We start from the raw sequence: 26076 nt of genomic DNA, 5'->3' as shown, positions 1-26076 counted from the left end.
CACTGCCCACCCCAGCCAGGGGAGGAGGGTGTGGCTCTTCCTATCTGGGCTGGACGTCGGGGAAGGGGATGGATGAGGCGTGGACATCCGGGAGCAGGTCGGGAAGAGTTGATCTTCTAGGAGGAATGGAGGAGAGGTGGCCGTTGGGGAGGAGGTGAGGGAAAGTTAGTCATTGGGGAGCAGGCGGATAAGAGCTGGTCATCAGGGAGAGATGGGGAGGGATGTTTTTAGATCATTCCCCATCCCTGCAGACAGGTGGGGTGACAAGAGGAGCCTGAGCGAGCTCTGCAGGCTTGGCCAGCTCCCCAGACAGCCTTCACCTCCATAGGCAGGGACCTGTGATCTCTACGCCTCCCCTTGAGGAATGGGTGTGTGTCTTCTTCAACTGCATCTTCTCCCTGGCCCTTTTCTCCCTAGATCCTTCAGCTGTAGTAGACCCTGAATAAATGTTTGTTAGATGTGTGGTGCTATGTGGTTAACATTTATTGGGTACTCATCATGTGCTAGGTACTGTGCTATGGGCTTTGCAAATATGGAAATCACTGGATCCAAATAGAACCAAGTGTTGGTAACATTATTACTCACACTTTACAGATGAGGAGACTGAGGCTCAGAGAGGTGAACCAAGGGGACATGGTTGATGGGTGACAGATCTGGGATTCAAAACCAGTTAAACAAAGAAAAAACAAAAAAAGAAAAAAAATTCTATTTCATCCCAAAGCCCATGCTGTTAACCATAAGCTTCCCTGTATGGTTACTTCCTGGCCCATCGCTGTCCCATATCAAATCTGATATTTTCTGGTACCAGGCAGGCAGTGAGCACCTGGCTTCTGAGTTCAGGATGGTATACTTAATGTGTGCTAAGTTACTGAAGCACCAAGGAGTTGGGCAGACGCCACAGGATCGGGACTTGAAAGAGCAGAGTTCCAGGCTGGTTTTGCTGCGATCCAGGCTGTATAACCAGATCGCTGAACTTGATGAGCATCCGTTTTGTTACTAGAAAGAGAGAGGGCTGTGGTGAGAATCAAATGGAATAAAAACTGTGAGAGTGGCAAGATGCCTGAGGATTGCTGTTGAGCTTTTATTTAGCTCAGAAATCTCTTTGGTTATGATGTAGTTGAGTTCCCCAGGGTCAAGGTCAGGGCTGGCTAAAGCCATGCAGTGTTTGGTTTGCTGATGCCACTCTGATAGTCTTTCAGGGCCTACAAGGGATTCATCAGCCAAGTCTGTTAGAGTCCTCAAGGAGCATCCTTGGGAAGGCCCTGAGGAAACTTCTCCAAGTCAACCCCTTTGTCTAACGTGGAGGAGAGATGGGGGCCCAGAATGGGGAAAGGGTATGCCAGGGTCTCACAGTGGGTCAGGGGCAAATGTGGGCTCAAACCCAGGTCATCTCGCTTGCTGTTGTGCTCTTTCCACATACTGCTGCTTATTTTTAGTCAACAAAGAACAGAGAGTGTTGAGCAGCTGCTGTGCCAGGCTCAGGGCACGGACTGATGGTCAAGATGGGCACAGCCCCTGCGCACAAGGAACTTATAGTCCAGCAGATCAGCTACACGCTCTGTGTTACTGTGCTACCTGTCCTGGGTGTCGGGGACCTGTGACAGAGTCCCCAGGCCCTAACTTCTCTCCTGTGCCCTAGTGTTGTGAAGATCGCTCTAGGAAAAAGGAAGGATGCCACTCTTCTTCCGGAAGCGGAAACCCAGTGAGGAGGCTCGGAAACGGCTGGAGTACCAGATGTGTCTGGTGAGGGAAAATGGATTTCCTCTGAGCCCATCCCCATCACCACCTCTGCCCCATGCAACAGGGCTCCACACTGCGCTTGCCCTCCATAAGCCGATCCCACTTCTCATTACTTGCTCACGCTCTTCCCTGCTGGACCTCAAGCCCCATTAAAGCAGAGATCATTGGTCCACCTTCAGAATGGACTAGTTAAACTGGATGGTGTCTGTGATCTCTTGAAGCCCCTTAATCCTATGTCTCTTTGCCTGATTTGTCCACTCTGGAAGGATGGACCCTCTTTTTTTAACTGTTTTTATCCCTAGGCAAAAGAAGCTGGGGCAGATGACATTCTTGACATCTCTAAATGTGAGCTCTCAGAGGTAAACTGGGGTGGTGGTTTGCCTGTGAATTTTTGTCTGCCCTTTTTCTTAGATCACGTGTCCCTAGGAAAGCTAGATGTGGACTGAGGCTTTTAAAAGGCCAGAAGCTCCTGTCAAGAGGTGATTCCTTAGGTTTTGTTCTTGTCTGAGAGAATTGAGATGATCTTCTGGCTTCAGCATAGTCTTTAAGAGTCACAGGGTCTAGAAAATGTACTCACGGATTCCTAGGGCACTGGGAGAGCCTGGGATTCTCTCAAGCACCAGAGATCTTTCTTTTGCCTTTCATAGCGTTCCTGTTGGGGGTGAGGTGGGTGGGTGGGCAGGTAGTCACCCGATAGCTGATTGGAAGGGAGGGCTGACCACCCGAGCAGCGTTCCTCCCAGCTTTCCCCAGGCTTAGACTTATTCACCTCCTGCCCCGTCTCTCCCCAACGCGTGTGCCACTCAGAACACAAGTTAAAAACTGGCAGGAGGAGAGGCACTGATCCTTCTTTATCTTATCTTAGATTCCATTTGGGGCTTTTGCAACATGCAAAGTTCTGCAGAAGAAGGTGAGACAGATCTTCATTTTCAGAGAATTATTTATTGCTTGTTTGCTTGTTTGAAATCAGGTGGGAATTCTAGGAGTTGTCTTCCTTGCACAGACATCCCCCTTCTCTCTGAATCGCACCCTTTCAGTCTGCAGCAGGTGTGTTCACAGGAGAGCAGGCTTTGGCATCAGGCAGCTCTGGCTTTGCAGTCCTGGCTTTGCCCCTCCTGAATTGGGCAACTTCCTTAGGCTCTTACATCTCAGTTTCTTCATCTGAGGAGACATCTGCAATGAAGACATTCGTAGTTCTACTCTCGCAGAGCTTTTATTAGAATTACAAGTGAGGTATGTAGGCAGGTAGAAAGAGAGACAAATGCCCCAAGTATAATGCCTGCCACGTAGTAGACACTGAGTAACTGTATTGTTATTAATAATAAAAACTACGGGACTTCCCTGGTGGCGCAGTGGTTAAGAATCCACCTGCCAATGCAGGGGACACGGGTTCAGGCCCTGGTCCGGGAAGATCCCACATGCCGCGGAGCACCTAAGCCCGTGCGCCACAACTACTGCGCCTGCGCTCTAGAGCCCGTGAGCCATAACTACTGAGTCCGCGAGCCACAACTACTGAAGCCCACGTGCCTAGAGCCCATGCTCTGTAGCAAGAGAAGCCACCGCAATGAGAAGCCTACGCACCGCAACGAAGAGTAGCCCCCACTTGACACAACTAGAGAAAGCCCGCGTGTAGCAACGAAGACCCAATGCGGCCAAAAATAAATAAGTAAATAAACGTATTTATTTATTTATTTGAATAATAAAAATAAAAACTACACTCACTTCATTCTGGTCACCCAGGGGAGATTAAGAGTGGAATGAATGATTTTTCAGAAAGGCATTGCAGACTTGAATGCAGATAGGTAAGGGTATTCTAAATGAAGTACCTAAATGAAGGTAGGTAAAATGTGTTCCATACCAACAGAGCAGTGAGCTCCTCGACACTGGCAGTATCCACGCAGGGGTTGCCGCCTAACAAAAACAGCAATAGATGACTCGGACTGGACCACGTGCCAGCCCGGGGCTAAGTGGTGTTTGTCTGTTAGCTTGTTAACCATCAATGGCAGCCCTCAGACAGGAATTTATTATTCTCTGTTTTCCACAAGAAGGTACTGAAGCTGAGGGAGGTTAAGATCAGGTCAGCTGCGCGGGGATCCCTTCTCAGGATGGAAGGTAGAATTAGACCTCTAAGGTCCCTTTCACCCTGGAAACTCCAGATTTTAAGGTCATCTGGTTCCACATTTGGAGACATCCCTTGTGACATCTGCAAGAGCAGAGAACCGGGCAGGGCGGGGCCGCTGGCAGCCTGAGCTGAGCTGCCCCACCTCCAGCCTTCCCCCACTGCTGCTCTTCTTCAGCCTAACATGTCAAAAATCTTTTCCACACAGGTGTTGATCGTCCACACGAATCACCTCACTTCCCTGCTTCCTAAATCCTGCAGCCTCCTGAGTCTCGCCACCATCAAGGTACTGGGGCCCTTCTCCCAGGCATCAGGGACTCTGCGTGGTGTTCCAGGTGGTAGCCAGCATCCCCGCTCCCTTCACGCGTCCTCTGTCAGAGTTTATGCCAGACATGCCTAGTGTCACGGTGACTCTGGGGTTTAGTCAGCATGGTTTATCGGACACCTTGTCTGTGCTTTGTGTGGGGTGCACTTGCAAAGAGAAGCAGCCCCAGGCCCTGCCCTTAGGGAGCTAGGTGGAAAGGCAAACCATAAGCTCATAGCAAGTGAGCTGGCAGAGAGCAGGGAGACCAGTGGGCCCAAACAGGAAGGAATAGGAGGGACGCCAGGTGTTGTGTGGTCAGTGCGTGAAAGCTTGGTGAGCTGGGGCACCTCCCTCCTGACCGTCAGCTCCCGCAGGACAAGGACTGGGATATAGCCACAGTATATGTGAGGTGAGCCCCCAGGGTGGTTCCACAGGAGCATAAGCTGTGGCAGTGGGTATACACACTGGGAAAAGATTGGCAGCATAGGCATCGAAGTGGTTTTTATGGCTCTTGATGGTGTGCAGGGATTAGGGGTCGTTTTTACTTCTCTTCATTTTTCTGGTCCAACGTGCATTATTTTTATAATCAGGAAAAAGATAACATTAAAAAACGTTTATGTTTATGTATATATTTCATATATATGCATTTTATAGTACGTATGTGCTCACACACACACATATATATATATCCTATTTTTTGCTCATTTTCATTGTTAAAAACATTAGGGAATACAGTTAAGCATAAGGAAAAACATACAGTTTCACACTCTAGGGAACTACTATCAATATTTTATTGCATATTTGGTAGTATTTTACTATGCAAATATGTATTTATACCATGAGGTGTTTTTAACGTGAATATCTATGCATACTCTTTCATAGCTAGCTTTTTTCACTCAACGGTAAAAATAAACATTTGATAAATAAGAGAATGAAGTGGTATGATACTTTTAGAAAGGAAATGAGATGGAATGATCGTTTAGTTGGGGAGGAAGGGTCGGTGCTCCTGCTTTCAACACCAGAGGCGTGGGGTACCCCTGCCCAAGCTCACCCTTGTCTCTCCGGAGCCTGAAATCAGAGGGCCTTTCTCAGCTGGTGACTTCTAGGTGTTAAACTTGTTCCCCTTCCGCAGGTTCTGGATCTTCATGATAATCAGCTGACAGCCCTTCCTGATGATATAGGGCAGCTGACGGCCCTCCAGGTATGGCTTCAGGAAACAGAAAACCCACCTCTGACCACCTAAGTAAGAAATGGCAGCCACACAGACCTGGAATGTTCTGGTCGCGCTCTTTCTAGCCGGGGCCGCACTTGGTGCCACCGGCTCCTCCCCCTTTGCTCTTGAGATGCCCAGTGATGGCGTCAACATAGCGGTCTGGGCTGTGGGCATCTCTCCACCATATATTTGGCATGTGCTTTTGGGATTTCATCGTGAGCTTCCGCAACTTGAAAAGAGCGCCCGGAGAGTCTACCTTTTCCTGATGATGAGTTCAGCACTCTGACTCACCGCCTCACTTCTGCTCCTTGTCAGCGGCAGCCCCTGCATTTACGGAGCGTTCCCTGCATGCCAGCACCAAGCTAAGCGTTGCGCTTGTGCTGTCGGCTGATTGATTCTTCACAGCCTCTCTGCGAGGCAGGTGTTAGCATCATCCCCGGTTCACAGAGGAAGCCGCGCCGTCCTTCACACTTAGATTAAAATCCCTTCTCTTCACTGTGCCCCATCAGACCCTGTACGCTGGACCCTCCTGTCTTCCCAGCCTCCTTTCCTTCTCTCTCCCCTCCACTGTCTGCACTCAACTCCTAAGACCCTCCGGCCTTCTGCGCCCCACCCCCGGCAGGGCGTCTCCACAAGCCTCTTCCTTCTGCCCGAGTAGCTCTTCCTCCGTCTCAACCCAAATGTCCCTGTGAATCCTCCCCGACCCCTGCATCTAGGTGGATCCATCTTGTTCGCCTGTCTCAACCCGCGTATTTCCTGAGAGCACTGATTGCTGTCTGTAATTACTAGTTATGCTCAGCTGGCTCCCCTCCTGAACTGTCATCTCTGTGCGGGCAGCGTCCTCACCTAGCGCACTGCCTCCCACGTGGAGGAAACTCAAGATGACTTGAATGAACTACCCTGCGAGGTGGGTGCTGTTATCACATTTACAGAAGAGAGAACAGGTCCATAGGGATGACTGTACCTTGCCCAGGGTCACATGGAGAACGTGTGGCTCAATAGTAGTTACTGCCCCCACTGAGAGATCCACAATGAATACCAGGGTGTAGGATCTTTGGGGAATTGTTTATATATTTTTGTAGAATTGCTGCATTCACTGTTTTGTAACCTTTGGATACCTGATAATAACTCGTAACCATCCTTTGGTTCATCAAATATTCATCTGCCACATTATTTTTAATGTGCTTCCCTTTCCATCATATCTATTTTTAATGGCTTCCTCGTGTGTCATCCTGTCAGCCTCGTTCATCTCATGATGCCACATCCTGGAGGGAGTGTGGCCTTCGGGATCCAGCGAGCCCGGGTTTCAATCCTGGCACCACCAGCTGCCGGCCTTGAAGCCTTGGCCAGATCCCATTGCCTTTATGCAGCTCAGCTTCCTTCTGCTAACACTGGGATAACTAGGCCTCAACACATGCTGCCTCACCTGGATCCCTGAATCTGCTCGTCCCCTTCTTCCTCCCGCCCTGATTGTGGGACCATTGTTGGCTATTTTCTGGTCAATATAAATGATACAACCTCAGCAAGAACTAGGTTCAAAGTCTGGCTTTGCCCTCCTGGACACATGACTTTACCACTCTGAGCCTCAGTTTTCCCATCTCTCAAATGTGATCATAACAATCTTTATCGTCCTCACAGGGCGGTCAGGAGATAAAGAGGTGTGTGTGGTGCCCAGATGATGCCTGGCCTGAAGCAGGGTAGACACTGTTGTCTGTGTGTGCGCGTTCTCACGCCATTTCCCCTCTTTCTTAGGTCTTGAACGTGGAAAGGAATCAACTGACGTATCTCCCGCGTTCCATTGGGAACCTGATCCAGCTCCAGACCCTCAACGTGAAAGGTAAGGGCCAGGAAGCCCTGTCCGTGTGACCCTTGGTCAGCTCTGGGCTGACCCAACCGGCATCCACAGGGTGCTCCTCCTGAGAACCATTGAGCACGAGGGCAGCCGGCCCCCAGGTGTCACTCTAAACTGTCTAACTTCCTGTCTAGTCCATCTGTCTTCATGGTAACCAGAGACAGGGCATCTGGAGGGTTCCTGTGACTCCTCCGAGCCAGGGCCTCACAGGGAGGAGGGCAGACGATGTTGACAGCTAGGCCCCCGAGGCTCAGTCACTGGTGTTTAGAATGTGGTGGACTGACTGGGCGAGAGTGATTCTGAATAGCGCTTCCCGCCACTGAAGAGCACCTCCATATTCAGCGGTGCCATGAGCCTCATGACAAGTCCCTGAGGTAGGGAGAGGAAGATCTTATCCCCAATTTACACATGAGGAAAACGAAGCTCAGAGAGCAGTGACTTGCTCCAGACCACCCAGTGCAATAGTGACACAGCCGAGATTCTAATGTGTGCCTCCCCCAACTCTTTCATTTCTTTTTGGCCTTAAGCACTTCCTGTACAGAATGCCCCAGTTTACCTGTTTGTAACATATAATGATAAAAAGAACGGTACCCAGCTTACTAATCACTTACTATGTGACAGGCACTGTGCCGAGCACCTCATATGCATAATCGCATCGAATCCCTCAATGTTCCTGTGAGGCCAAATAGTAGTATCATCGCATTTTACAGATGAGGAAACTGTGGTCCAGGGAGGTCGTCAGTTTTCCAAAGTCACTCAGCTAATAAAGTGGTGGAATGGGAACTTGAACCCAGGTCACTGAAACTCCACTGCCATGTTTTTCCTTATGGAGCCTCAGATTCCAGGCCCTGGCACATGCCCCAGGCTCAGAGGGGGGCACCCTCCTCCCTGGGTCCTCGCGGGAGTCAGGCAGGAAGATGGTGAAGGGGTTTTGGGGTGCTGAGCTGTGCCATTGGGATCCCTCCAGACAACAGGCTGAAGGAGCTTCCAGACACCTTGGGGGAGCTTCGGAGCCTGCGTACTCTCGACATCAGTGAAAGCGAGATTCAGAGGTTGCCGCAGATGCTGGCACACGTTCGAACCCTGGAGGTAGGTGGGGAGATGTTCTCACCTGGGGTCCTACCTGGCCTTCCCACCACTCCCTTCCCACATTCCTGGAGGCCTGCCCTGGTCACAGGGTGCTGGGGTCACAGAGGTCTCAACGTCCTCAGGGCCTCACAGAGCCTGAAGTGTGAACCGTCGTAATTATGTGACTTTTGCTGCCATGATGGAGGCAGGAAAACAGATTTTTGGAGTGAAGAGATAATGCCAAGTCCTGATGGAGTTAATTAACATTCTATGAAAGACATGGTATTTGAGCCAGACCTTGAAAGAGGAAAAAGCTTTGGAGAAGTAGACACAGGTAACGGGAGCATTCCAGGTGGAGGAAACAGTTCGGGAAAAGGCAGGAGGTAGGAAAGCCCAGGACACGTTAAGGGAAGAGTGGGGAAGCTGATGTGGTTGGAAGTTGCTGTGCCTGGAGGGTCCAGGGCATAAAGAGCCCAGGCGCCGTCAGGGAGGGAGTGGCCTCAGCTTGGAGCTGCAGAAACTGAGATTCATCAGAGCAGGGGTAGTGGGCAGGGGAAGGTGAGCACTGGGCACACTGTGTTAGTCTCCCAGGGCCACCCTAACGAAGCACCCCAGGCTGGGGAGCTTAAATAATAGACTTTTCTTCTCTCACGTTCCTGGAGGTTGGAAGTCCAAGATCAAGGTCTCAGCAGGGTTGGTTTCTTCTGAGGCCTCTCTCCTTGGCTTGTGGACGGCTGTCTTCTCCCTGTGTCCTCACATCATCCTCCCTCAGTATGTGTCTGTGTCCTAATTTCATCTTTTAAGGACACCAGTTGATACTGGATTAGGGCCCAGACAGGTGACTTTGTTTCAAACTTGATTACCTCTTTAAAGATCTTACATCTTGGGGCTTCCGTCGTGGCGCAGTGGTTGAGAGTCCGCCTGCCGATGCAGGGTACACGGGTTCGTGCCCCGGTCCGGGAAGATCCCACGTGCCGTGGAGCGGCTGGGCCCGTGAGCCATGGCTGCTGAGCCTGCCCATCCGGAGCCTGTGCTCCGCAACGGGAGAGGCCACAGCAGTGAGAGGCCCGTGTACCGCAAAAAAAAAAAAAAAAAAAAAAAAAAAAAGACCTTACATCTTGATCGCGTTGAGCAGTGAAGTGAATGACATATAAAGAGGGGTCCCCTTGTGTCTGCAGACTCTGAGCCTGGACGCGTCATCCATGGTCTACCCCCCACAGGAGGTGTGCGGCGCCGGCACCGAGGCCATTCAGCAGTTCCTCTGCAAAGGTAAAGCCAGGCAGCCTGCCTCCTTCACTCAGTGAGCACCAGATGTGACCCCTGGGACTGCTCTGCGCCAACCAGGTGGCTGGGGGAGGCCATGGTCCCTGCCTGCTCAGAGCTCCCCAGATCTGGCAGGAGAAACAGGCAAAGCAGATTGTCACACAAGGAAGTACGATTACCGATTGTGGCTACAAGAGAGTAGAATCGGGCATCTGGTTTAGGCTGGACCCTCAGGGAAGGTCTTTCCAAGAAAGTGGCTCAACTGAAACCTGGGGGATGATTAGAAAAGAGAGAAGGATGTTCCTGGCAGAAGGAGGTGCATGTTGAAGGGCCTGGAGGGGCGGGGCAGTGGGAAGCATGATGGAGAGAAGGCCAAGTGTCTGGGTACAAAAGTAGAGGCGAGAGGAACAGACGAGGCTGGAGAGGGTACCCGGCCGGTATCAAACAGGAGAGGGATTCGATCAGATTTGCTTTTTACAAAGACCACTCCAGCTGCAGTAAAGAGGAGGGATTGGAGGAAGCAAGGACGGGGACCAGTTAGGAAGTCACTGGGGTCGTCCAGGAGAGAGGCCACCATGGGTTGGACTTGGAGGAGTGGCTAGAACCCAGGGCCACCCCTGGACTGGGTGCCAGGAGGGGAAAGCAGTACACCCAGTTACCTCCTGTCAGCCTGGATGTTCTTAATTAGGGGCTCTTGTCCACCTGTGGAAATTTTAGAACATGGCCAAGACTTGCATACATATGGTCATCTGATTTACGACAGAGGTGCCATTGCAAAGCAATGAGAAAGAAAAGCAAAGGTCTTTTCAATAAACAATTCTGAATCAATTGGATATTCATGTGGGGAAAAAAAAGAACATTAACCTAACCTCTTCCTTAGACAGGCAGCACTAACCATAAAAGACTGATAGATTAGATTTCATTAAATCAAAAACTTCTCCTCTTCAAAAAACACCATATGGGGAAAGAAAAGGCAAGCCATAAAGTTGAAGTTGATATCTGCAATGCATACATATCCAACAAAGGACTTACTCCTAGGAGATAAAAAGAACTCCTACAGATCAATAAGGAAAAGCTGTTGTCAAAAGACTTGAATCGGAATTTTATAGAAGAGAATATCCAGAGGGCCAATAGTATCTGAAAAAAGTGCTCAACATCGTTTTAGTCAATGTAAAAAATGCAAATTAACCCAGGGATGCAAGGATTCTTCAGTATACTCAGATCAATCAATGTGATACACCACATTAACAAATTAAGGAATAAAAACCATATGATCATCTCAATAGATACAGAAAAAGCTTTTGACAAAATTCAACACCATTTATGATAAAAACTCTCCAGAAAATGGGCATAGAGGGAGCCTATCTCAACATAATAAAGGCCATAGACGACAAACCCACAGCAAACATCATTCTCAATGGTGAAAAACTGAAAGCATTTCCTCTAAGATCAGGAACGAGACAAGGATGTCCACTCTCACCACTATGATTCAACATAGTTTTGGAAGTCCTAGCCACAGCAGTCAGAGAAGGAAAAGAAATAAAAGGAATCCAAATTGGAAAAGAAGAAGTAAAACTGTCACTGTTTGCAGATGACATGGTATTATACATAGAGAATCCTAAAAATGCCACCAAAAAACTACTAGAACTAATCAATGAGTTTGGTAAGGTTGCAGGATACAAAATTAATGCACAGAAATCTGTGGCATCCCTATACACCAACAACGAAAAATCAGAAAGAGAAATTAAGGAAACACTCCCATTTACCATTGCAACAAAAAGAATAAAATACCTAGGAATAAACCTGCCTAAGGAGGAGAAAGACTTGTACTCAGAAAACTATAAAACACTGATGAAAGAAGTCAAAGATAACATGAACAAATGGAGAAATATACCATGTTCTTGGATTGGAAGAATCAACATTGTGAAAATGACTATACTACCCAAAGCAATCTACAGATTCAGTGAAATCCCTATCAAACTACCAATGGCATTCTTCACAGAATTAGAACAAAAAATCTTACAACTCGTATGGAAACACAAAAGGCTCCGAATAGCCAAAGCAATCTTGAGAAAGAAAAACGGAGTTGGAGGAATCACGCCCCCAACTTCAAACTATACCACAAAGCTACAGTAATCAAGACAGTATGGTACTGGCACAAAAACAGAAATATAGATCAATGGTACAGGATAGAATGCCCAGAGATAAACCCACACACATATGGGCACCTAATTTATGACAAAGGAGGCAAGAACATACAATGGAGAAAAGACAGCCTCTTCAATAAGTGGTGCTGGGAGAACTGGACAGCTTACATGTAAAAGAATGAAATTAGAACACTACCTAACACTGTACACAAAAATAAACTCCAAATGGATTAAAGACTTAAATATAAATAAACTCCAAATGGATTAAAGACTTAAATATAAGACCAGACACTATAAAACTCTTAGAGGAAAACATAGGAAAAACACTCTTTACATAAACCACAGCAAGGTCTTTTTTGACCCACCTCCTAGAGTAACAGAAATAAAAAACAAACAAATTGGACTTAATTAAAAGCTTTTGCACAGCAAAGGAAACCATAAACAAGACAAAAAGACAACCCTCGGAATGGGAGAAAATATTTGCCAATGAAACAACAAAGGATTAATCTCCAAAATATACAAACAGCTTGTGGAGCTCAATATCAAGAAAGCAAACAATCCAGTTAAAAAATGGGCAGAACAAGAGGGAGGGGATATGGGGATGGATGTATACGTATAGCTGATTCACTTTGTTATACAGCAGAAACTAACACACCACTGTAAAGCAATTATACTCTAATAAAGATGTTTTAAAAAAAAATGGGTGGAAGACCTAAATAGACATTTCACCAAGGAAGACATACAGATGGCCAAGAGGCACATGAAAAGATGCTCAGCATCACTAATTGTTAGAGAAATGCAAGTCAAAACTGCAATGAGGTATCACCTCATGCCGGTCAGAATGGCCATTATCAAAAAAGCTAGAATCAATAAATGTTGGAAAGGATGTGGTGAAAAGGGAACCCTCCTACACTGTTGGTGGGAATGTAAACTGATACAACCACTATGGAAAACAGTATGGAGTTTCCTTAAAAATCTAAAAGTAGAACTACCATACGACCCAGCAATCCCACTACTGGGCATATACCCTGAGAAAACCATAATTCAAAAAGAGACATGCAGGCTTCCCTGGTGGTGCAGTGGTTAAGAGTCTGCCTGCCGATGCAGGAGCCAAGGGTTCGTGCCCCGGTCCAGGAAGATCCCACATGCCGTGGAGTGGCTAGGCCCGTGAGCCATGGCTGCTGAGCCTGCGCATCTCCATAATGGGAGAGGCCACAACAGTGAGAGGCCCGCATACCACAAAAAAAAAAAAAAAAGGTATGCACCACAATGTTCATTGCAGCACTATTTACAATATCCAGGACGTGGAACCAACCTAAATGTCCATCAACAGATGAATGGATAAGGAAGATGTGGCACATATCTACAATGGAATATTTCTCAGCCATAAAAAGAAACAAAATTGAGTTATTTGTAGTGAGGTGGATGGAGTAGAGTCTGTCATACAGCGTGAAGTAAGTCAGAAAGAGAAAAACAAATACCGTATGCTAACGCATATATATGGAATCTAAAAAAAAAAATGGTACTGATGAACCTAGTTGTTGCAGGGCAGGAATAAAGAGGTAGACATAGAAAATGGACTTGATGACATGGGGTGGGAGGGAGAAGCTGGGACAAAGTGAGAGTAGCATCGACATATATACACTACCGAATGTAAAATAGTTGGCTGGTGGGAAGCAGCAGCATAGCACAGGGAGATCGGCTTGGTGCTTTGTGATGGCCTAGAGGGGTGGGATCGGAAGGATGGGAAGGAGGCTCAAGAGGGAGGGGATATGGGGACATGTGTATGCATATGGCTGATTCACTTTGTTGTAAAACAGAAACTAACACAGTACTGTGAAGCAATTACACTCCAATAAAGATCTATTTTTAAAAATGCAAATTAAGACTGCAAAGAAGGACTTCCCTGGTGGTACAGTGGTTAAGAATCCACCTGCCGAAGCAGGGGACAGGGGTTCGAGCCCTGGTCCGGGAAGATCCCACATGCCATGGAGCAACTAAGCCCATGCACCACAACTACAGAGCCCAGACGCCACAGCTACTAAAGCCCCTGTGCCTAGAACCCATGCTCCGCAACAAGAGAAGCCACTGCAATGAGAAGCCCACGTACCACAACAAAGAGTAGCCCCCACTCACCGCAACGAGAGAAAGCCCACATGCAGCAATGAAGACCCAATGCAGCCAAAAATAAATAAATAAATATTTTTTAAAAAGACTGCAAAGAAATACTTAAGCCCTAAGACACCCGCTAACATGGCCAAAGTTAATCTGTCAATACCAAGAATTGGGAAGATGCGGAGCAGCTGGAGCTTCCATGCTCTGCCGGTGGGAGCATGAACCCGAAAAGACTTCAGAAAGTTATTGTCAGTATCTACTCAAGCTGAACCTTCAAATACCCTGTGACCCGTTGGCTCCACACCTCGGTAGGTGCCCGAGAAATGTGTGTGAACAAATGCCCAAAGCTACGTCTGGAAACACTCATAGCAGGACTATTCGTAACGTAGCAGAGTGGTAAGCTGTTTTATACTCACAAATGAGCACCACACAGCAACCAGAAAGAACAAGCTGCGGCTGTGCGCAACAAGCTGGCTGCGCTCACGGACACACGGGGAGTGAGAGACGCCAGACGCAAAGGAACGTGCACTTTTATCAGCACCTGAGCTCTGAACCAACCCTGATTCCTGCTTCTGCGAGTGTGTTCACTTTTAAACATTCATCAAGCTGTTCATGAAGATTTTGTGTTCTTTTCCGTGTGTATGTTATACTGCAGTTAAAAAGCAAAGAGAAGTTACACATGCATCCCACTACAGCTAATCAGGCCACGTATCTACCAAAGTAATCTTTGAGCAGCAGGTGATTGTAATGGGTACCCCGGCCAATGGTCGAGCTAGACCAAACCATTTATTTTAAAAGATTTTAAAGTTATGCAATAGTAGGTGTATAAAAGACGTAAGGAATAAAGCAGTGAACATATGTATACCTACTATACAGTTTAAAAAATAACCCGGGGACTTCCCTGGCGGTCCAGTGGTTAGGACTTGGCGCTTTCACTGCTGGGGCCTGGGTTCATTCCCTGCTCGGGGAACCAAGATCCCACAAGCCAAGCAGTGCAACCGAAAAAAAAAAATCCTTCAACTTATTTAAACTGTGTAGCAGGTATATGTATGTACGTAAAATTGTTGGTTTCACTCTTTTAAAAACATAAAAGAAAAAACCCCACAGAAGATGTCATACTAGGTGATTCTATGCCCTGCTTTTTTCACTCAAGAATAGGTCTTGGGCCTTTTCCCATCCCAGAATGTGTGGATCTGCCTTGTTGTAAACTGCTGTAGAGTATTTCACATGGCGGAGCCCCATCACTTATGTATGGAAGTTATTTCGAGTTTTCCCCTGGAATGAATGTTTTACCCCACACCTCCCTGGCAGGCAATAGTAGGGTTGGTAGGTGAAGGCGGGACAAGGGTACCTGGGAAGGTACCCTAGGGCCCTGCTGCGTTACAATCACAACTCTGTTTGCCTCTGAAGAGGTTACATCAGTTTACATTCCATGAGGAGTATCCCAGACGACTCTTCTTCCCCACAACCTGGCTAATGCTTGGTGAGATCTTTAAAAGTCTTCTAATCTGATGGGTAAACAAGAGAGCCTATTACTATTTTAATGTAATTTCCTTGATTATTTGAATTTTTTTTCATATGTCTACTGCCCATTTTTTGTATTTCTTGTGAATTGCCTATTTATATCCTTTGGTAGGGGAAAAAAGGTGACTTTGACTACATTAAAATCTAAACAACTTTACCTCAAAAGGATACTATCATCAAAGTTAAAAAGACAAGTTACCAACTGGAAGAAGATAGTTGCAACATATATTATAGACCCAAGGTTATTAACTACAGTATGTAAAGAGCACCTACAAATCAGCAGGATTTAGGCAGAATGGGCAAAGATTATGAATCCTTTCAGATGATGCAGGAGGACACTACACAGGGCCAGAGAAGGCAAGCATCTTGCCCATACACGAGAAATTGTGGGTGAAGCTGGGTCTCGGACCCAGGCTTCTTTATTGAGTTCAGGCTTTTTCCATCACCTCATTCTCACTTGGATGGTAAAGAGGCAGGTGGGGGGAGGGGCGGTATTTATTCACTCAGCTGATGCTTATTGAGCTCTTGCCACATTTAAGGCCCAAGCGTTAGGCCCGTGAGCAGCATTGGAGGGCTCAGCGTCTAGCAGAGAGGTGCAGTGGACTGAGGTAGGAGTGGGACAGGATGCTGGCAGGGGTCGGGTGGTGGGTGGGAGCGGCAGGAGTGGACTGTCCTGGGTTCCGAGGTTGTCTCCTCCCTCCTGGTCATCTGGTGTCCGTCTCTTGCAGCGTCTGGGCTGGAATACTACCCCCCTTCTCAGTACCTGCTGCCAGTCCTGGAGCAAGATGGAGCCGAGAACTCCCGGGACAGCCCCAGTGGGCCCACGGACAGGTTCTCTAGCGAGGAGGTAGACTGGCAGGTAAGGCGCACCTAAGTGCTGGCGTGTGGCGTTGGGGCAAGGAGTACGCAGCCCCTCTGGGCACAGGGGAGATGTTCAGAGCATCAGCCCCCAGAGTCTTCTATCAAATTAGAACTCACCTCCCTTCAAGCCCGTGTGCTTAGAAGCTTTTACAAGGCTTCCTAGGTGGCCTCAGCCCACTAGCTCACCAGCGACAGCCTTGCTGTGCTCCTCTCTGTCCCTGAACCCTTCGGGGCCGTGGAACCCCTCTGCTGGAATTCTCCCCACTCACTTTCTCCCAATAACTCAGTCTCCTCCTTCAGTTCCTAGTGGAAACCTCACGTCCTCTGAGTAAGCCTTCCCTGACACAGCAGCCCAGTTCAGGTCTGTGCATGTTCTCAGAATGCCCCGTGCATTTTCTTGGGGGCATGTGTTGCTGAACTCAGGTTCAGCTGCTCGTTGTTCAGGAATCCAATACTGAGAGACAGGCGTTGGGTAAAAGGAAAGATAGCTGTATTGGGGAAGCTGGCAATCCTGGGAAGACGGTGGATTCGTGTCCCAAGGAACCAACTCTCCACTGTCGGGGCAAGAGCTTTTAAAGGGGAGTTTCAGGGGTATATAGGCAGAAGGAGGGGGCTAAGTGCAGAACAGCATTGTCAGCTCTGACAGTCATCTTTCTTTTTTTTTTTTTTTTTTTTGCGGTACGCGGGCCTCTCACCGTTGCGGCCTCTCCCATTGCGGAGCACAGGCTCCGGACGCGCAGCCTCAGCGGCCATGGCTCACGGGCCCAGCCGCTCTGCGGCATGTGGGATCCTCCCAGACCGGGGCACGAACCTGCGTCCCCTGCATCAGCAGGCGGACTCTCAACCACTGCGCCACCAGGGAAGCCCCTGATAGTCATCTTGAAGTTGGTTAGGTGGTGACCTGAACCGCATCAAAGAGATTGTTTTAGGTACAGTTAATCTTTAACTCCAGGGTCAGTTTGTTTCCATTTCCTTGAGATTAATTCTTGGAATTGTGTGAGATGGAGCAGTTTGTCATGGCTACAGTCTGGTCATCATGTAGTTAATTTCTTCCACCTGTGGCGGTTTCAGTATCTGCAAAACAGCTCAAAGGCCGTGGCTCAGAATGTTATCTATCGCCCTTGAGGAGGAGCTAAAGGTCCTTGACTTTGTTTAATGGCTAAACTATTATTTTGCCTTGCTGACTGCTTTCCTTTGCTTCTGTAATTTCTCATTTCTCTGGTTAAGTTTCTTCTTTGGCTAAAGTTTCTCTACAGACAAGTGGCAGGTGGAGGACATTATGGGCCAGGAGGGGCAGAATCTGTCCTAGGAAGGTAGCCTAGGGCCCTGCTACGTTACAATCACAGCTCTAAATTACAAGGAGAATTACATGGAAGAGGATTTGTTTACTGTGTGTCTTCCTGCTGGATGGAGCTTCGGGACAGTGGCCCTCCCGGGTCCCTGGGGGTGAACTAGGTCAGGAATGGAGGAGGAAGCTCAGAAACTGCCTCTGCCCCCCACCTGTCTGCTCCCCCCCCCCACCCCTGGAGGACCACAAACCTGGGCCTCCGATGGCTGGGAAGGGGAGCACCAGCTGTAGCCAGTTTGGCTTCATTACTTCCACTGCTTTTTTTTTTGATTATTCTCTGGTTCCCTGGTGCCACCCTCCCCCGTATTCCAGAACTGCTGTGAAGGCTTTCATAGGGTTACGTTTCCTCTGACAGTTCAGTGAGAATTCGAGAGGGAGGAGATTACTGTCCAGGAAAATTGTGTCAATTTATGCTCTCAAAGTATTTACAACATATATTTCTGATGAAGGATTAGCAGACTGAACGTACAAAGAACTCTGGAATCAATATGAAACAGAAAACCATCCTAAGAGAAAAAATAGACCGAAGATATATCAATAGGTACTTTACAGAATAAAATAGTACAAATGATCAATAAGTATGAAAAAATGCCCAGCTTCACTAGTAGTTAGGAACAGGTAAATTAAAACAATGAAATGCCGTTTTCCTCCCCAGATTGGCACAGATTTCACTATGATAATTTCTGTTAGCCAGAGTGTGGGGAAGCAGTGACCCCATAAATTGGTGTTGGGAATGGAAATCAGTCTCCCCACTGTTGACGATAACTTGACAAAATATGTCAACACTTCAGATGGGCACAGCCCACAATCCAAAGTTCCATTTCTCAGTATATACCCCAGAGAAACACTTGCACAAAGAGACACTCAGAGGAATGTTTGTTGCAGCCTTACTTATGGTGGTGAAGTATTGGCCGCCCCCGAGATGTCCATCAGTGGGAAGAGACTGAACTGACATGTCCTATTTGTACGGTGAGAAGGATCTGTTCAGGCTTGGGTCACAGGACAGGTGGACAAGTGAAAAGGACAACTTGAACACAATGAAAATATTCAATAATATATTTCCATTTTTATGTTTTAAAAGGAGGTTCAAATACATAAGAAAACAGATCAGTAATTGCCGGTGACTGGGAATAAGAGGAGGGTTTGATGATAGGGGCACAAGGGAATTTAGGGGGTTATGGGACTGGTCTACATCTTTTTTTTTTTTTTTTTTTTTTTTTTTTTTTTGCGGTACGCGGGCCTCTCACTGTTGTGGCCTCTCCCGTTGTGGAGCACAGGTTCCGGATGAGCAGGCTCAGCGGCCACGGTTCACGGGCCCAGCCGCTCCGCGGCATGTGGGATCTTCCCGGACCGGGGCACGAACCCGTGTCCCCTGCATCGGCAGGCGGACTCTCAACCACTGCGCCACCAGGGAAGCCCCTGGTCTACATCTTGATGGTAGTGACGATTACGACACTGTATGCAGTTGTCAAAACTCATAGGACTACATTTCTTCCAAAGGATGGGTTTTACAGTATGTAAATTATATCTTCATTAAAAAATGTTTATATATATATATGCACACACATACAAATATATGTATTTTTCCAAAGGCACAAGTTGTACGTAAGTAGCTGCATGGGGTTGGGTCTGATAATGATGTTTACATGGGGGCGGGGGATGGGGAGCATGGAGGGGGGGTTGGGCGGGAATCAGGATTAGGCCCAGGAGTGGTCAATGGGTCCTTCTTATTTTTTTATTTTTTATAAATTTATTTATTTATTTTGGCTGCGTTGGGTCTTCGTTGCTGCGCGCGGGCTTTCCCTAGTTGACACGAGTGGGGGCTACTCTTCGTTGCAGTGTGCAGGCTTCTCATTGCAGGGGCTTCTCTTGTTGTGGAGCACGGGCTCTAGGTGTGCGGGCTTCAGTAGCTGTGGCTTGCGGGCTGTAGAGCGCAGGCTCAGTAGTTGTGGCTCACGGGCTTAGTTGCTCTGTGGCCTGTGGGATCTTCCTGGACCAGGACTCAAACCCGTGTCCCCTGCCTTGGCAGGCTGATTCTTTTTTTTTTTTTTTTAAATTTAATAGTGTTTATTTATTTTTACTTGTTGACAGTTTGCTTTATTTATTTACTTATGGCTGTGTTGGGTCTTCGTTTCCGTGCGAGGGCTTCCTCTAGTTGCGGCAAGTGGAGGCCACTCTTCATCGCGGTGCGTGGGCCTCTCACTATCGCGGCCTCTTGTTGCGGAGCACAGGCTCCAGACGCGCAGGCTCAGTAATTGTGGCTCACGGGCCCAGCTGCTCCGCGGCATGTGGGATCTTCCCAGACCAGGGCTCGAACCCGTGTCCCCTGCATTGGCAGGCAGATTCTCAACCACTGCGCCACCAGGGAAGCCCGGCAGACTGATTCTTAACCACTGCACCACCAGGGAAGTCACAATGGGTACTTTTATATGCATGGGCTTTTTACAAGGAGAATATATTCAGATGTTATTTGTATAATTAAAGATTAACTTAAGATTTTTCCTGTGCTGAGGTAGGAGGAAAATTTTTTATTTCTTTATAGGATGCTGCTTTTACAGTTCAGACAGACACTGATCCTGGTCTCAGAGCCAGATGGCTAAATAGAAGGCCTGCTAAAAAAAAAAAAAAAAGTGTGCACGTGCTGACGTTTGATTACAAAACTAGTTCACGCTCCTTGTTGTAAATCTAAACAATACAGAAATAGATGAAGTGAATGTCACCCCTCCTATCCTGCAGTCCCACCCACTGGAGGAATCGCCATGAGCTGATTAATGAACCTCCTTTGTAGCTTTTGTCTCAACAACCACAAAGCTCAGACTAGAGCCTTGATGGTGGTGTTTTTACAGGAACCATGCTGCCCACACAGTGAAAGCTGGCAGACATCCTTCTCTAGCTACACCCTCATTCGCCCTATCGTTTGACAGTTGTGTATTCATTGTGTGGATGAACCACGACTTATTGAAGTAATCGCATTTTGATGGACATTTGAGTTACTTTCAGTGCTTTCACTCTTTTGAACAATTCCTCAGGAACTTGAGCACATGCCTCTGGGCATTTGTAAGTGTTTTGGTGGCTGGAGCTGGGTACTTGCAGGTGTGTTGTGCAGACATACAAGGGAATCAGATACCCATTCTTGGTCTCTTTTTCGGAGCACTGTGCCTTCTCAGTGCTGCATCAACAGAACTGCCTTGAAGACCTTCCTACAGTGGGCCAAGTCCAGTGATTCTCAACCCTCGTTTCCACCAAAACCATCTGGAACCCTTTATCGAACAACCATCCCCCTCATCCCACCCACCCCAGCCCTCTGATGCAGTCGTCTGGATGTGCCTGCAAATCTGAGTGGTGTCAGGCTGCCCCGGGGACTCTGTCCAGCGAGAACCGCTGCTGCCCACCTTCTCTTGACCCCACTCTCTTTTTTTTCCTCCCAGAATAGGTTCTCAGACTATGAGAAGAGGAAGGTAAGAAAATGCCTTTTGTCCTCTGTCACTTTTATTCTCATTAAGCATCTCAACTATTATAAAAGATTGAGGAAACAAGTTCTTCCTGGCTCTAAATTAGAGAGTAAAGTAACTGTTACCCCTTACATACGTTGCCTCACCACAGTCTCACGCAGCCTCGGTGGCTGGGAGGGTGTCTCCACTTGACAGATGAGAAGACTGAGGCTTGGAGAGGTTGAGCCCAACCCCAGGCTCTAAACCACTAGCCCGTGCCAGTGAAGAGACCGTTTTATTACAGTCGGGCCCTGCGGGGGCGAGGTTCAGTGTTCAGACCTGTCGCTTGTACCGTTCAGAGTTGGGGGGTGGATTCCCCCTGCTGTCATGTCCTAACACCCACAGAGCCTGTGCCAGTACTCACCAGGATCTACGTTCTTCCAGGAACAAAAGCTGCTGGAGAAACTCGAGTTCGAACGGCGCCTGGAACTCGGGCAGCGAGAGCACGCCCAGCTGCTTCAGCAGAGCAACAGCCAGAAGGACGAGATCCTTCAGACGGTCAAGGAGGTTTGTGAGCGGCTAAGTGGAGTCAGGCCCGTCTGCTCCCTCTGCCAGGGGCCTCCTGACTCAGGCTGAGGTCCCTCTGCTGTGGGAAGGCGGTGGGAGTGAGCTCTCTCACTTCCCCCTCCAGGACATGGGTGGGGGGGGGTTGTCCTTACAGATCATCTCATCCAGCCCCTCCGGTGCCTGGACACCCTGAGGCCTAGCGACACACCTGGTCCAAGGTCATGTGGAAAGGGCTGGCGGGACAGAGACAGGAAACCTAGTCTCCGCATCCCAGGCCAGGGCCCCTGGCTGCCCTGTGGCGTCTGGGGGTGGGTAGGTGGTCCCCCCCACTGACTCAGGACCTCTGCCTGTCCTGCCGCAGGAGCAGTCCCGGCTGGAGCAGGGCCTGAGCGAGCGCCAGCGCTACCTGGATGCAGAGCGGCAGCGGCTGCAGGAGCAGCTGAAGCAGACAGAGCAGAACATCTCCAACCGGATCCAGAAGCTCCTGCAGGAGAATCAGAGGTCAGGCTCCCATCCACCCGGCCCCCAGACCCAGAGACCTTCCCCCACCTGATACCCTTTGAGGAGCTCAGGATAGAGGTGCATTTCTCCCTCACGGTCTCTGATTCTGCCCAAGGTCTCGGTGCTGCAATTCACACCAGCTTAAAAAGAAGGTGATCTGGGCATGACCAGGTTTGCCTCTTGTTTTGGGGCTGCTACTGATTGGAGCTTTGCCTCCCAAGTTTCCCATCTGTAAAATAGGTAGTTTTAACAAGTCAAAATCACGTCCCGTGCCAACGTTTTGGGTTCCAAGTCACCAGTCACACTGAGGACAGCCATTTGCCTTATAGTGAGATTGGCTTTAACACAGATCCTGCCCAAGGCAAGAGCTGCAGGGAGCAGATCAGATAGAGGTCGCACGGAGCCCGAGAAGGGTTAGTTGGGGGTCTCTTGGGGAAAGACTTCAGAAACAGGCTTCCACCACCACCACCCCCCATTGCTTCCAGCCTCCCTTTCCACTATCCTCTGAGTCTCTTTCTCCTCCCTCACCCGCAGTTATGCAGAGCCAGAGGGAGCCGGCTAGCCTGCCGTGCACAGTGCGCTCACCACCAAGGGCGCCCGTGAAAGCTGCCATCTTTTGAGGGCTTGTTACATGCCAGGCACTTTTTATTTTCTCATTCACTCATTACCAACAGTCCATGAAGTTTTAAAAAATTATTATTCCCATTTCACAGATGAGGAGCTGGGGTTTGGAGTGGTTGAGGAATTAGCCTGAGAACACAGAGGCCCTAAGTGGTCGGTGCCTAAGCCCCCCTGAGCTATTCTTTTGGAAATGGGCCCGCTGGTGACTACAGGCTTTTCTTGGTTTCCTCCACAGGCAAAAGAAAAGTTCTGAGATTCTGAAGTCGCTGGAAAATGAAAGGTAAGTGTTCTGCTCTAGTGGGTTTTTTTGGGCGCTGCCTTCCTTCCTGGGGATGCATGGCTCTGGGGAGAGAAGGTCTTGTGATTCTCAAGGATTATGCCAGAAAGTTTCCCTAAAGCTATGAGGAGATTCACCTCCTCAGGAAGTATTGAATTAGAAAGAATCGCTGCCTTCAAGTTTGTTAAAACACATAGACACTCCTGAGAAAAATTCAGAGACGTGAATAAGAATGTATATATAATGTCCTACTATATTTTTAGAATAAAAAAATAGAAAAAAGTCCACATTTCTGGGAAGAAAAACTTGGTTACGTAAATTATGTACAGAGGAATAATCTGTAGCCATTAAATATTTTATAGAAGAACATTCCTTATTAAGGGAAATACACCATATTGCTAAGTGGAAAAGTGGTGTCTACACTATATCATTTCTTAAAGACACTCTGCCTATATCTGCTCAGAAAGCAAAAGGACGTTGAACATTTTTGAGAGGCAGGAATTGGAGGTGGTGATCTTGTTTTTTCCCCTTTGTGTTTTCTGCATGTTTCAAATCGACTGCACTGAGGTGCCCACCTTAGTGATTAGAAATGGAGGGACAGCCCCTACCCCCCATTCCCTGGGTATTAATGTGAATCCCTCCTGGTTCTCAGGGACCCTAGACTATCAGTGTGGACCTGGCTGCTGTGCTTTGCGGGAGCCTCCCCTCCCCGTGGGCCCAGCCTTCCTGGCTCCTGGCTGCTGTGCAGGCCTCCTGCAAGGGGCTCCCATGGGGTTGCAGTGTAACCCCACCACCCTGTCCACTTCAGCCGGGAGCGGTGGCAGCCAGGCTGGTCTAGGCCGAGCTGAGCTGTGGCCGGAGGCATCGCTTATTCAGCACGCTGACTGAGTGCCCTCTCTGGGCTAGGCCTGGGCTATGCCTAGGGTCCAGGGATGCGCACCAGATACGGCCTTCCCCTGAGCAGCCTGTGGGCCTGGGCAGGAGGCAGGAGTGCTCAGACGATACATGCTGCTTCCAATGAAGTCAGACCCTGCGAGAAACATTAAAGGATGCTGTCCCCCTCCCAGCCACTGTGCCAGTGTGGTGTGGGGGGCAAAAAGTGTACACACAAGCGACATGCACATACATACATGCCATTACTTTTTAAATTTTCACTTATTATATCACAGATGTATTTCCATGCCCAAAACCTCATTATTTGTACTAGCTGTAGCGAATTCCACTATATCATTATATCATAATTTACGTAATTAGCCCTCTGAACATTTAAGTGGTTTCTGGCGCTTCATAATTACAAACAATATATATTACTGTAAACATCTAGATATACCCTTACACACTTATGTGAATGTTTTTGAAGGAAATATTCGAAGAACACTTTGATAGTATTGTCAGACTGCCTTCCAAGAACATTTTACCAGTTTACACTCCTCTCAGCAGTATATGAAGTACCCACTTCTCCACCTTCACTGCCATCACCAGTGGTTATCGGTTTTTTTAATCTCAGCCAACCCGATAGGTGAAAAGATTTTACTTCTTTCATTATCAGTGGTGTTAAGAATCTTTCCATATGTTCTTTGGTCACTTTTATTTAAGCATCAGTGAATTGGCTGTTTGTATCCTTGGCCCATTTTTCTAAGGGAATGTTTATCTTTTTATGCAAGAAACTCTTAAAGTTAACAGGGCCCCAGTGGAGGCACATGGTGCTGTGGGCATTCAGAGTATGCCTAAGTTCTCACATCTGGGAGGACTTCTTGAAGGAGGTGGTGTTCATCTGATGGGATTCCCTGTTGGAAATGTTACTGATACATTTGCTGAATAAATGGATTGATCTTTTTCTAGAATAAGAATGGAACAGTTGATGTCCATAACCCAGGAGGAGACAGAGAACCTACGGCGCCGTGAGATTGCCTGTGAGTCTCAGGGTGGGGTAGGGCAGGGCAGGGTCCTGGGAGCAGAGTATGGCCAACTGAGGGGCAGGAGGGGGCAGCCATCCCCCTTTTGGTCACACATAGAGGGCGCTGAGTGTTACCCCTCAAGAGGAGCGGTCAAGTCCCGTCATGGAGCATGGGCTCTGAGGTCAGCTGAACTTGGATTCAGAATCCCAGCTCAGGCACAAGCCGTATGACCTAAGGGGCATTACTGGTCCCTCTCAGTTTTCATGTCTATAAAATGGGGAGAAAGGTAATTATCTGCCTCGTGGGGTCATTACGAGGGTCAATAAGATCATGCTGGCGCAAAGTGAGCTGTTCGCAAAGCGTGGCTGTTAGGACTACTCTCCTCAAGGGCTGCGGTGGCCTCTCGAGCCCCTGGGAACTCGCCTTCCTGTCGCTCCCTGAGTGGTCCTAGGGCACCACACTGTCCACACAAACAAGAGGGAGGTCTCCCCATCTGATCCTGAGAACATCAAGCCATGTGGCAGGGAAGGCAAGGAGGCAGTTCCTCGTTGTTATTTAAAATAAGGAATGATTCTTTTTGGATCACCCCATTCTTCAGAGCCTGAGTGATAGAATGGGATATTGTGTGCACCTTTAGCCGAGGTTCACTGTGTACCAGGCAGTGGCCCAGCACTTTCCATACACCATTTCATCCTACTATCTCCTGATGAGGTATCATATCATTAATATCCCTATTTTATTTCATTTTATTATTTTTTAACATCTTTATTGGAGTATAACTGCTTTACAGTGGTGTTAGTTTCTGCTTTATAACAAAGTGAATCAGCTATACATATATCCCCATATCTCCTCCCTCTTGCGTCTCCCTCCCACCCTCCCTATCCCACCCCTCTAGGTGGACACAAAGCACCGAGCTGATCTCCCCTAAAGGATTAGTGCAGGGGTGGAAAAAAATCAGGATTTAAACATACTTTGAAAAGAAAGCTCCCACATGAGCTGAAACAAAGTTACAGTCCAGGTTATAGGAATCTAGGTTACATGGCAAATTGTTATAAAGTAGCTTCCAGGGCTTCCCTGGTGGTCCAGTGGTTGAGAGTCTGCCTGCCGATGCAGGGGACATGGGTTTGTGCCCTGGTCCGGGAAGATCCCACATGCCATGGAGCGGCTGGGCCCGTGAGCCATGGCCCCTGAGCCTGCGCGTCCAGAGCCTGTGCTCCGCAACGGGAGA

General features: G+C 48.2%; 1 protein-coding gene across 3 annotated transcripts in view; it reads left to right on the top strand.

Annotated features, from left to right (window-relative positions):
- LRSAM1 (leucine rich repeat and sterile alpha motif containing 1) overlaps window positions 1-26076 on the top strand; it is a 46247-nt gene that overhangs the window by 682 nt on the left and 19489 nt on the right. For 2 of the 3 annotated variants that reach the window (XM_032635766.1, XM_032635767.1), the window contains exons 3-16: window positions 1640-1743; window positions 2043-2099; window positions 2605-2649; window positions 4067-4144; window positions 5295-5363; window positions 7128-7212; window positions 8195-8316; window positions 9474-9564; window positions 16073-16203; window positions 20982-21011; window positions 21429-21551; window positions 21913-22052; window positions 22909-22953; window positions 24793-24863. In XM_032635766.1, coding sequence (XP_032491657.1) covers window positions 1672-1743; window positions 2043-2099; window positions 2605-2649; window positions 4067-4144; window positions 5295-5363; window positions 7128-7212; window positions 8195-8316; window positions 9474-9564; window positions 16073-16203; window positions 20982-21011; window positions 21429-21551; window positions 21913-22052; window positions 22909-22953; window positions 24793-24863 — 1159 coding nt within the window. In that variant the 5' untranslated portion in view covers window positions 1640-1671. The remainder of the gene's footprint in view (window positions 1-1639; window positions 1744-2042; window positions 2100-2604; window positions 2650-4066; window positions 4145-5294; window positions 5364-7127; window positions 7213-8194; window positions 8317-9473; window positions 9565-16072; window positions 16204-20981; window positions 21012-21428; window positions 21552-21912; window positions 22053-22908; window positions 22954-24792; window positions 24864-26076) is intronic. The other variant, XM_032635768.1, reaches the window with a different exon arrangement.

Source organism: Phocoena sinus, chromosome 6 (genome assembly GCF_008692025.1).
Source record: "Phocoena sinus isolate mPhoSin1 chromosome 6, mPhoSin1.pri, whole genome shotgun sequence".
Taxonomy (NCBI): domain Eukaryota; kingdom Metazoa; phylum Chordata; class Mammalia; order Artiodactyla; family Phocoenidae; genus Phocoena; species Phocoena sinus.
Note: the sequence above shows the minus strand (reverse complement) of the source record. Positions and strands in the feature narration are given on the sequence as shown.